The sequence below is a fragment of the Austrofundulus limnaeus genome, unplaced genomic scaffold (genome assembly GCF_001266775.1).
Source record: "Austrofundulus limnaeus strain Quisiro unplaced genomic scaffold, Austrofundulus_limnaeus-1.0 Scaffold82, whole genome shotgun sequence".
Classification (NCBI taxonomy): domain Eukaryota; kingdom Metazoa; phylum Chordata; class Actinopteri; order Cyprinodontiformes; family Rivulidae; genus Austrofundulus; species Austrofundulus limnaeus.
In genome coordinates, this window is record NW_013952484.1 from 537952 (window position 1) to 550723 (window position 12772).

The 12772-nt window shown below is 39.8% G+C and overlaps 1 protein-coding gene across 2 annotated transcripts in view; it reads left to right on the forward strand.

Annotated features, from left to right (window-relative positions):
- The window catches only part of wasf1 (WASP family member 1), a gene marked incomplete in the record, with an annotated part of 77026 nt that overhangs the window by 30128 nt on the left and 34126 nt on the right, over window positions 1-12772 (forward strand). Inside the window, 2 exon segments of one of the 2 annotated variants that reach the window (XM_014011568.1) lie at window positions 1664-1818; window positions 4347-4481. In XM_014011568.1, coding sequence (XP_013867022.1) covers window positions 1686-1818; window positions 4347-4481 — 268 coding nt within the window. 2 annotated transcript variants of the gene reach the window in all.

Consider the following 12772-nt stretch of genomic DNA (forward strand, 5'->3'; position numbering starts at 1 on the left):
CGATTAATCGATTAATCGTTGCAGCCCTAGCTGTATACGTGTTTTTAGGGATGTGTAGACCTTTTGGCGTTACGTAATGTTACATTTATGTTGTTTTTTTCTTGTTTTGTTTGCCAATTTAATTTCCCAACATGTTCTATTAAACAGAGTTGGGTCCACTTTCTAAAGATCTGCTTTAAAGCAATTGAATCTGCACCTCCAGCCTTGGCAAGTAATACCCTATGTGTTCACTATTCATTAARTGTTAGTGTCCATTGAATGGGATTTTCAGATTGATGAAGTGCCCATCAGAGGAAATTAAACTAAACTATAAAGCAGAAAGCATATCTTTTAATTTTACAAGAGGGCAGAGATTTCATGCAGTGTTTTTTCCCCCTGCTCATCTTATTCCAACCACAAGCTCCGAGAGGTGCATCTTTTTCACCAATGGCTCCCTTTGAGATATTTCCCACATGACTCACCTCAGCACAGTCACCATCACATCCTGGCGGCTTCCTAGAATAGCCTCCATGCACTGCTTTTCTGTGGATACGGTCAATAATCGTGTTTATTCGTCTGTGACGGAGGCGCAGCTAAAAATACAGCGCATTATTAAAAGCACCGGGCGTCAATTAAATTTTAATCGGTGCTTTAACGAGGCCTTCTCCCTGTCAAGGCCAAGCAGTCGGTCAGTCCATCATTACACTTGATTTCTGCATCATTTCACATGCCTGCTCTCATTMAACACAAGCGAACAGCAGAGAGATGATGCTGAAACGTTGTTAGCGTAAATAATTGCTGTTAGAGGGAGTCGTGTTGGTAGATCGTCCTCTGCTGACCATATTCCTCTGACGTCTCACCTTTTAAAGTTTYCACCATCTGGTTTGGATTTTGTGTCCATTTGCAGTTTCACCAGTTAATCTGTAAAGTGATGAAATTGTTGCAGGCTTTGACATGTTTTGCATATAAATTCATTTCAGTATAAGGGAGTGGATGTTGTTAAACTGAGACGTTTCGGCTACTTTCAACAGGGTTTAAACTTTTTGTTTTTGAGCAAAGATTGATTTTTCTTTTGTTGTAATATTTATGACAAGTTTTTGAATAAAATGTCATGAAGCTTAGTTTGTGTGGACTAATTTGCCTCCGGGTGATTATTCCCAATGATTGTTGATTTTTTTTTTAAAATTATTATTATCATAAGGTGCTAATTTGCATGCCAAATTAAGACAGTGAACATGTTTAGTTTCTCAGATAGTCGTTGACTTTTACTCTTGAATTAAAATTTTAGTTTTGACACAGAGGCCTTGGGTCATTTTGACCCGAGGACAAGTTTCAGGAAGTTGTAGCAAGAGTGACTCGTATGATTTATGTATAAGATTTGTTGTTTTCTGCTTTTTTTTCCTGTTGTTTCAGCCATTAGCTTGGCTGTGTGGGCAGACAAAGTGCTTGGATAAAATAAACAGAATGTTGAATTTATGATAAAGGGCAAAACTGTACAAAATCAGTGAAACCAAGAAAGCAAAAGGAAGGTTTTCAATGAATAAATATGACTTGCTTTGTCTTGCTACATTGTTTTTTTGCTCATGAATGATAGTTGTGCGGATTTTTGCAAATATAATAAGAAATACAATTAGCATTTGATTACTARTGAAGCTTTTATCCTTCCTCCGTCCTGTCTCACTAGGTAGCATCGTTTTAGAAAAAGGATGCCGTTGGTGAAGCGCACCATCGAGCCCAGGCACCTGTGCCACACAGTCCTGCCAAGGAACATCCGGAACGAGCTGGAGTGCGTGACCAACGTCTCCTTGGCCAACGTCATCCGTCAGCTCAGCAGCCTCAGTGAGTAACCCAAGAACTCATGAGTACAAATGCACAAAATATAATTTTCAAATGCACCTTTATGACCAAACGTGTAAAAGTCCTACAACACAAGAGCGAGGCCCCGTGRCTCTGTAAGGACACTCGGAATCCTTCAAGAGCCTTTAAAAACCTTTTGGAAACTCACGAAAGCCGTTCACAATTTGTTGCCAATGGTCGCAATACTAAAGTTACTGGATTGATAATCAATCCAGTAACTTTAGTATTGAACCTGTCCGATCCGCTCACCCCCCACATCACTGATGGAAAAGTCGGATGAAATGAGACATGAGTGTGCAGACTGAGGTCGTTTTGAAAAAAATAAAAAAACATCAGATACAGTGGGGAGATCAAGTATTTGATACACTGTTGATTTTTCAGGTTTTCCCACTTGCAAAGCTTGTAGATGACAAATTTTTATCATAGGTACTCTTCAACTGTGAGTGATGAAATCTAAAACAAAAATCCAGAAAAATACAATGTATGATTTTTAAATAATTAATTTCCATTTTATTGTGTGAAATAAGTATTTGATGCACCAGAAAAATGAAACTTAATATTTGGTACAGAAACCTTTGTTTGCAGTTACAGAGATCAGACGTTTCCTGTAGTTCTTGACCAGGTTTGCACACACTGCAGCAGGGATTTTGGCCCACTCCTCCATACAGATCTCCTCCAGAGCCTTCAGGTTTCGGGGCTGTCGCTGGGCCACACGGACTTTAAGCTCCCTCCAAAGATTTTCTATTGGATTCAGGTCTGGAGACTGGCTAGGCCACTCCAGGACCTTAAGATGTTTCCTACGGAGCCACTCTTTAGTTGCCCTGGCTGTGTGTTTTGGGTCGTTATCAWGCTGGAAGACCCAGCCACGACCCATCTTCAGTGCTCTTACTGAGGGAAGGAGGTTGTTGGCCAAAATCTCATGATACATGGCCCCATCCATCCTTCCCACAATATGGTGCAGTCSTCCTGTCCCCTTTGCAGAAAAGCATCCCCAAAGAATGATGTTTCCACTGCCATGCTTCACAGTTGGGATGCTGTTCTTGGGGTTGTACTCATCATTCTTCTTCCTCCAAACATGACGAGTGGAGTTTAAACCAAAAAGTTCTATTTTTGTCTCATCAGACCACCTGACCTTCTCCCATTCCTCCTCTGGATCATTCAGATGGTCATTTGCAAACATCAGACGGGCTTTGACATGCGTTGGCTTGAGGAAGGGCACCTTGTGTGCACTGCAGGATTTTAATCCTTGACGGCGTAGAGTGTTACTGATTGTTTTATTGAGACTGTGGTCCCAGCTCTATTCAGGTCATTGACCAGGTCCTGCCRTGTAGTTCTGGGCTCATTCCTCACCTTCCTCAAGATCAATGATGCTCCACGAGGTGAGATCTTGCATGGCGCCCCAGACCGAGGGAGATTTTCTGTTATTTTGTATTTTTTCCATTTTCTAATAATTGCACCAACTGTTGTTGCCTTCTCACCRAGCTGCTTGCCTATTGTCCTGTAGCCCAWCCCAGCCTTGTGCAGGTCTACAATTTTATCCCTGATGTCCTTACACAGCTCTCTGGTCTTGGGCATTGTGGAGATGCTGGAGTCTGATTGATTGAGTGTGTGGACAGGTGTCTTTTATACAGGTAACGAGTTCAAACAGGTGCAGTTAATACAGGTAATGAGTGGAGAACAGGAGGGCTTCTTAAAGAAGAACTAACATGTCTGTGAGAGCCAAAATTCTTACTGTTTTATAGATGATCAAATACTTATTTCACACAATAAAATGGAAACTAATTATTTAAAAATCATACATTGTATTTTTCTGGATTTTTGTTTTAGATTCCATCACTCATAAAAATTACAGTCTTCTACAAGCTTTGCAAGTGAGAAAACCTGAAAAATCAACAGTGTATCAAATACTTGATCTCCCCACTGTATGTACCAGATTCAGTACCATGGGGCCTGGGTCAGATTTGAAAAAAAAAWATCAGGTTTTGTCACGTTCAGACTTTTAGGGGAAAAATCCGACCTGGGTGGCGTTTGCCTGCAAAGTGAACGTAGCCTAAGTCTGCACCATATGGCTCGTCTTCAGTCAGCTAACTCCACAGACATCAGTCACTGCTGACACTCTGTTTTTCCAGCTCTCAGTAACAATAACTGCACATCTTTAAAAGCTGAGAAGACTAACAGATAAAAGGCAACAGTTTTCTGTAATTGTGTTTGACAGAGAATCTGACTTTTAAAATTAAAGGACACACAGAAAGTGTTGTAGACTTGYAAGGTCTCCTGAGTCAGTTGACAGGAACTATTCCTGACAGCTGCATTGAAGTAAAGAAATCTTTTATTAAAGAGAGTAGACTCTTTGCTCGACTGAGTAAATATTGGATATGTTTTGACAACCAGATGTCACCTCCCACACTAATCAGTCGTTCGTTTCTTTCAGATGATTAACTTTTTTTAATGCAACTTATTTCCACACTTTTTAAACATCAAATAAATACTTTTAAAATGTATTTTTACAGGTAAATATGCAGAGGACCTTTTCGGAGAGCTGTTCAATGAGGCCCATTCCTTCTCTTTTCGAGTCAACTCCCTGCAGGAGCGGGTGGACCGCCTCTCAATCAGTGTCACACAGCTGGACCCCAAAGAGGAGGAATGTGAGTTTTGTAAAAATCACAAGCATACATATCCTATTTATGCTTCTTTTGTATGTTTTTTAACAATTTAAAACATTTTCTTCATGTAGATTTGGTAGCTAAAGCTAAAATGAACAAAAGAGTAGCTGAAATTTAAAATTGTCAGATTCTAACATAGCAAAACAGCACAGAAAAAAACAAAATTAGCAAAAAAGTTGCTGAACATGCTGAAGATTTCAGTGAGCCTGTTTTTGAAGTACGTGGAGAAATTTCCAGATGCATTTTTATGATTTAAAACAAAAAGGTAATGAAAGTTATAAATGCTAAAAGTCATCCATGTTGTCCCGAACAAACTGAAAATTTTGACACCTGAACAGCTGAAACTGAAAATGTGCTGAAAATGTTTGTCAGAAAAACAAAATAAYAAACTATGAACATAAAAACATTGTGTGAATGTTGACTCAGCATTCAGATCATTATCTTTTATCACTAAAACTKTAATATAGTCCTAAAACTTAACTGTAAAAGTCTGTTATTTGTCCATAGCAGAAGTCATTCTCCCTTTTATGGCTCTTATTAGAGGAGCAGGTAGCTATAAGGTTGCACCATTTTTCACCCACAATGGCTGTAAACCTGAGCTCCTCTTACTTTGTAGAAACACTGTGCCAAGAAGAGTTACATTTTGTCCTGGTGCTCGTTCGTCTTACAAATGAGTTTTCTGTTTGAGTGGAGTCTCTTTCCCTTCTTGGTTGTGAGCAAATAAAAACAAATGGAATAATCGGTGTTGGCTGCCGGGTAAAGTCAGGTTCACCCGGGGAACGCAAATGCAGGACGACAGGATGGAGTATCTGGTGGAGACAGCAGCAGCAGGTGCACAGAAGAAAAAGAGAGAATCGCAGCAGTATAATACCACGCTCCAAGGCTCTGTATCGATTTCCCATGGGCTAGCAGTGTGTTTAAGGCTTTGTACAATTCCACTTTAACTGCTTCCTTGTCACTGACAGACAGTAAAATGCCTGCTCGGTTTAACTCTCTGCTTATGGCTTTTGTGTGAATCCAAGAAGGAGCTTAAGTACTTATTTTTTCTTTACGGGACGATGAATTGATTATAAGTTTTTTCACATTATTTACAAGTTTGAACTTAACCAGGATGGTTCAGGGCCCATATTTATCAAACTTCTTAGTATTCCTCTTAAGAATGCTGCTAAGAGTGGACTTAAGTGTAAAAAAATTCTTAGTTAAAAGCTGAGAGTAAAAGTCAGTTATCAAGCGTCTCATTCTTACTTTTAAGTGAAGTGTGGGAGTAATTTTTAAGTGTCAGTCTTAGAGCTGATTTGCGACACCTGGCTGTGCCGCGAAGCTGATCCTGGATGACGTTGTTAGAAAGAACACCGGCATGAACCAATCACTGCATCGGATTTCATCTTCAAAAATATTGTCGGAGAAGAGGCAAGATCAAACTGTGAAAATCCTAAGATAAGTTCATTTTCAACACACTGTCATGTTGTACTGATTTTCTGTAAATTACATAAAGTGTCCTCTTTGCAWCATAAATACAGACAAAAATCTCAGATTTTTTAAAATCAAAGCACAGTTTTTATTTTTATTCATTTGTTTACCTTTGTTCTTTTGTATTTCTGACCAAACCTGTTTTCCACCTTATAACTGAGAATAACACTCAGGTGGGGAGGAGGACAGCTGTGTTCTCTGTCTTGAGTCCATCTGAGACCCGTAGTGGCAACTCTTAACCACTTAAGAGTCCAACATTTTGGGAGGGTAAGAGTGATTCTTAGACTTAAGAATTTTGAGTCTGAGGGTAGGAGAAAATCTAAGAAATTTTCAGCACTTAAGTCTAAAAATCCACTCTTAAGAAATTTGATAAATAGATCTTTTTAATGTAGAATTCTGTATAGCAGTGTTGTAGTACTCGATCGGCCTCAAGACCACTTTTTGATGGTCTTGGACTGGACCGCATTTGTACTCAGTCTTGTCTTTGTCTCGGATATTAAGGAATCGGGATTTAATTTCAAGACCTTAACTGTAGAAATATCACTAAATTGCCAGAATTTCGTCAAATTTATTTGTGAACATCTTTGCTTTCATTAATGTAAAACGCACCCATTCCAATCCAAACGACTTCTCGATTCTGACTTGGTCTTGGATTAGACGGCTTGACTACAAAACCACTGTGTAGGTCTTTGACTAATTTCGTTTTAAGCCCTGTAGATAATTTAATTAAAATCACCACTTCAGAAGATCTGAAATATCCTTTTAAATACAACTGAGGTCAGAAAACGTGCTATGTGGGAAACACACATTGTTTTTGCTTTATCTTCTGTTTGGCTATTTATTACATTTTCTTCTGATTTTTTTTTTTTTCCTGGATCTGTCCTTTCTCCTCTCATCTCGTCTTCTTCCCCTCATGTTAGCTGGACTGCTTGTATGACTGTGATGTAATTGTAGAAGTCTGGTGTGCAGATCTCMTCTGGTAATTGAGTCTAATGTTGCGGAGCTTGGGGGTGGCAAACACACACATCCGCTGAAACACACACACCAATGCATCTTTGTGTAACGCTCACAAGGCTGCCTGCAGAGGATAATCCATTAATATTTATATTTTAGATGGACATTTATAGGTTTGCTTTAGGAAAAACCCAAGAAGCAACCAAACATTTGATCTTTTATTGCTTATGTAAAAGGGTACTTGCTCATTTGACGTGAAGCCATTGTGATTCCGTATTTACGCCTTTCCTCGTGTCTGCGTTTGGCACATGTGCTCCGTGGTTTTATCTTCTTTCATAAATAATCTGGACTAGCTGCGCCTCCACCATAGCCCGAAGTGTTGGCTTGAGAGACGGTGGATAAGAATCAGCTCAGTTGCAGTTTAAGTGAGTGGTGGTGACKGGGGAGCAGAGTTGGAGGGGAGGGGAGAATAAGAAAGATGGAAGGATCGAGGGTAGACTGGTTAATACGGGGCACTGCAGCAAAAGCAGTGGAGTGGAAAAGGACTGTGCTGCAGAAATTTTCCGGGGCCTCCTCTGCAGGTTACGGAGATTTCTCACTCATCTTAACTCCTCCGCGTTTGTTTAAAACCAAATRAAATTTAAATAGAACGAGGGGCAGAAAAAAAACCCAACATCACATCTATCCTATGAGTCATTTGTAAAACTGAAAGATAAAATGGTAAACTAGCTTCGTGTGCTTTGACTTGCAAAGAGAGTTGAGTGCGATACAAAGAGTCRTGAGAGGGCTTCGGAAATGGATTTGTTTCCTGTAAACGCTGTCTCATTCWGACCCTTTCTTTACCTTGAGATGGTCGGAGTGGATGCTCTTACTGTAAGAGACTTGCTTGTAATTGTGTGAGAGGGGTTTGCGGTTGCCATGAGAGGAAGCGTGAAGGAGAAGGGGAATGAGTTCGAGCGGGGATGGGACCATAAATCAGGACTTTGGAGGGATGGAGATAGGAGGATGGGGGTCATGTAGGATGGAGGAGAATGGAGCACACAATAACTGTTTAACAAATAGAGGCCACAAAACGCTTTCAGTATCCAAGGAAGCTTTAAAACCTTAAATGACCGCATTAAAAATTGATGTCCAACAGGTTTTGTTTTTGTACTGGAAAATGTGACAAAACAGATTACCATCTATGTATGAGCTCAATACAGAATATTACCAATTAGCGTTTGTAAACCCTACAAAATGCATTCTTTTGTAATTGAGTCACTGAGTATAAATTTTGATGAAAATGTAAGAATCATCTTGATAATTTTGCATTTAGGTACTGTTGGTACTGTCTTCCTGCATCTCTACCTCATCTTCAGTCCAAACGGACAGTCACCATTTGAATTCAAGATTCAGGTGCCAGCATTAGACCTGTCGTGATAAGCAACAAGTCAGTTAATCGCACAATAAATTAAAAGGAGGTTGATAACTCCTCTTTTCTACTCCTTAGAGTAAGTAGTGACCTCTGTCAGGTATTTACCAGGTGTATGGTGTCATAACCTCTGTAGCATTAGAGCTCCATGAACAGGCATTTAGCTCRGGGAACATCTTTGGTTTTCTGACGACATCTCAGGACGCCTTTAGGGCACCGTGCTGAACCTTATGTTGGCCAAGAGCTGTTTTTGTTGTTTACACTATATAAATTTTTAAACTTTGTGTGTGACCTAGCCTGGCCCTTTCCTTCCTWCGCAGTTCCGCTCAATTCTAATTTCCCTTCACTGCTCCGTCTGGGATTTCTCCCATAGACAAGGATTTCTTCGGGAGAATTTTCATTCGGGCCAATCAGAGAACAGAACGTCGATTTTCTGCGCAGTGTCTGCTTGTAGTTTGTTTTGCCTGGGCCAATCAGCAAACAGAAGGCGGAGTTTTGAACGACGTCGATTTTCTGCGCACTTTCTGCTAGTTATTTTAGCATACGGCAGTGGAGGAAGTGAATGAAGCCAGTCTGTGTTGATAAGGCTTCCAAATTAAATTAAATTTGTCTGACAAAGCAGCAGCTCTCATTTACAGTCATCTCGTTCGGCTCGGTACTTCTCTCCTCTCTGTAGGGTTGTTTACAGCACATGCGTTTTCTGTTTAGCTTCTTAGCTTAGCCTCCTTCACAGCGACATACGTCACGGCCAACTGATCCAATCATTTTAAACTTTATCAGAGGCCACGCCTCCTGCAAGAAACTTTTCTGTATAGCCGCGAGTCCAGACCCTCATACGAAGCAAAGTGAAGGAGAAGGGTCTGGTTTTTACTAGGCTATGTGTGACCACACTTATTTTGTGAAACCAGAGAAATACAGAATAAATTGCCCCGGCTTGGATAGAGAAGGTGGTAGGTCTGCACAATAATAGAAAACCTTGCGATGGCAATAATATTTGTAAATATTGCGATGACAATATTAGGCATGATATGTCTATTTTTTTGTTTCCTCCCTTTCTAACCTGTATTTCGTACTCTGTGACCTTTAGCAGTTTTGGTAATGTTTGTGTCTGGTGTGAGCTTTTGCTGCCGTGATTCTCTAACCCAGTGTTTCCCAAAGTTGGGGTCGGGACCCAAAGTGGGGTCCCGAAACATCAAGGTGGGGTCCTGAAAAGATTTTCTGAATTAATTACATTTTTGCCTTAGTTTGTACAAAGGAGTGAGGTTAGTATATTTAAAATGGATAAATGTAGTATAAAAATATTGTTATATTAAATATTGTTTTGCCCATGTTTTGTTGACCTGATACAAATGTTTATCATCCAAAAATAGCTGGGGGCACAGGTCTCTGCTACTGTTATTTTGTGGGTCAAAAGCTGAAAAGTTTGGGAACCACTGCACTTTGGTTCCCAAAGTTGGGCTTGGGACCCAATTATGGGTCATGAAGCACCTTGGATAATCTCCAGAAATCAATTTAAAGGGTAATAAAATAATTGCTGATGTAATATTTTCCCTATAACTATTACAAAAACACAAAATAAGTAAAAATAAGTATTTATATTTGTGTATAAGCTGTTTAGATGGTCAAAAAGCCTGTGTTTTTAGGGATATTAACAAAGTTTATGTACTCAGACCAGTAATATTTGGGGTCACAAGTTTTTGCCATGGACATTTTGTGGGTCACAAGACAAAAAGTTTGGGAACCACTGCTCTAACCTACTGGCTAAATAGTGCATTAGCATGAAAAATATAACTTCAAAACTTCAAATAAATTGGTCAACAATTATTGCACTCCAAGTAGTCCTTTGCGATATGAATATTGCGCACACTGATATTGCGATGAGGACATTTTTGCGATATATTGTGCAACCCTTTGCGGTGTGTATGTTACAGCTTCATCAGCCGTTGTTGTGTCTTGTTTTCACAATCTCCGGTCCAGGTCAGTTGGTAACTTTTTTTACGTACATCAATTTTGTTAACTTATGTAAGCTTCAAAACCGTGGGCGTGGGGGTTGTCTAAACAATATTATGGTTTATCACAAGTCTACATTTCTGTTCTCGCTGTAGAAATGGAAAAAAAAAATCACAGTGCCACTGCCAGCCATTGAATTGATGTGAAACAACAGCAGATTCAACGTCTTCTGCTGTCTCGTCAAACAGCGATTGCGATCAAAGCTTTCCCGCGTGAACATGTCACACTTTTACAATCAACTTTGGAACATCGATAACATTYTCAGGAGGTTGTTCATGTAGCAGTTTGACAAAAGATGTGAATAGACTGATGTAAAGAGAGTTTTGGTTGAAGATCAGGTGATATACACCACATTTTTAGTGCAGTGGACGAGGTCAGAAAGGCTCTGTCTGTCATGTGATCACACACGTATCACGTATCTTACACACACACACACTGTGTTTACACTCTGCTGACCTTTCAAAGGGCATTTCCGCTCAATTTGCCCTTCAAGCCCCACACCACACAAACACACACCCCACCCGTTCAGACCACAAACTACCCTCCCACACCTATCTGGTCTTTCCTGTCCTCCCCAGTCTTCTCTCATCTCTTTGATTGATCTCTGCTTTCCCTTCATCCTGCATGGATGCTATTTGTGTGCTGTCAGGCTCGCTCCCTCATATCGCTGCAGCCAGCCAAACTAATGGCCTGTATCTTCTACTTAATGACACAGTTACATCACGGCACTGGCTGCAGGCCATTATAGAAGGCCACAAAGCCGCCCCAAGTCCCCTTGGGGCTCCAACTGTTTCTTTATTGGCTGTCTCTCTCGCTGCTCTTGTTTTCTATCAGTCTTTCTGGATATGTTCCTTTTTTTTTGTACTTATCCAGTAAATGGTTTCTGCTTGTTTTACTTCACGTTAGGGTTGGGCAATATTGTCAAAAAAAATTAATCACGGTTAATCGTGGTATTTAGCCGATAACAATTAATTTGACGATTAATCCCCCCGAGTCCCTGGACACCCTTGTATCCTAGTCACTTGACCAATTTATAGGGAGAAAATTTGCTCTTCGTAAAATTCTGTTCCAAATTGTGTCAAAATGACAGACTTCAGGCTGTACATCAAACTTTAAATTGTGTTGATAGATTAAAAAAATTACACAACTTTTTTTAATGTTGGTCATATCTGAATGAGAGAGGAGCACCAAGCAGTTAGTCTGCCTGGTGGCATTAATCGTATTAATTGCCAAGTGCCAAAAATTTATCGATTAATGTTTTTCTGACGATTAATTGCACACGATACGATTATGCTCAACCCTACTTCACGTTCTCATAACCCCTCCTGTGAGATCTTGATCTTTTAGAGGGTATTCATCTTTTTTTTTTTTTGTTGATGTCCCTTATCATTTAATTGTGTATGTAGTCTTTATTAAGATCTTTACTCCTACAGGTCACACTTCCTGGTTGGAACTATGAATACAGATGCAGTGTGCAAATTGTAATTTTAGTTTTTAATATTTTTATGTCCTGCTACATAAGTCTGTCACACTGCTGACAGAATCAATTGAAAAACGGAAGACTAACAGTCCCAACTGCAAGAAGAAATGGGAAAGTGATTAAGCAGGAAGTGGTATTTAGAGAGAGAAGGGATTYAGGAGGAAGTGTGCAGAAAAATAAATTTAGGACATTTGTATGGATGGAAAACATGAAGGAGAGCCATACTTACATGCTAAAAGATGGCTTCTCCTATCTGCTGTGGTGTGAATAGTAGGACTGTCTCCATGAAAAGGAGGAGCAACGAGGGAAAAGAAAATTCAGAAACTTTTTTTTCCGGAAGCAGAAAGTGTGTGTATATATGTGTGTTTGTGTGTGAGAGAGAGTGACAAGAACTTCTTCACCTCGCTGTAGTCGAAGTGTTTTAGCCAGATGGTATCTGTCTACGCAAAAAGAAAAAAATAAATAAAATAAAAATGAAGGCAAGAAAGAAACTGTCCGGAACTGGTTCACTGATACGAAGCAATGTGAGATCAAAGACGGATCCAGAGACGGATGCAACACCTGGTGCTGCTTTTCCTACCTCAAACACACGCATGCACTTTTTAGCTTTAAAGCYAACTTTATTTAACTAAACCCAGTCGTTTTTCAGAGCATTAGCTACATCTTAAACTCTGTAAACAACTCATACATTCTTATTTTCCTCATTTGCTAAATATCTTTTAGGAGAAATAACGTCAGTAGTAATTTAGGACATTTTGTAACTAGTAGGATGTAAAACTTCAAGCTGAGATCCATCTGAGTCTGGTCATGAGAGTGTTTCAGGGTTGGTTCATTAAACATTAACAGACACCTCACTCTGGCTACATTCACACTGCAGGCAAATCCGACCCAAATCCGATTTTTTTTGACCCATCTGACTCATATCCGATTTTTTACGACATTCTGAAC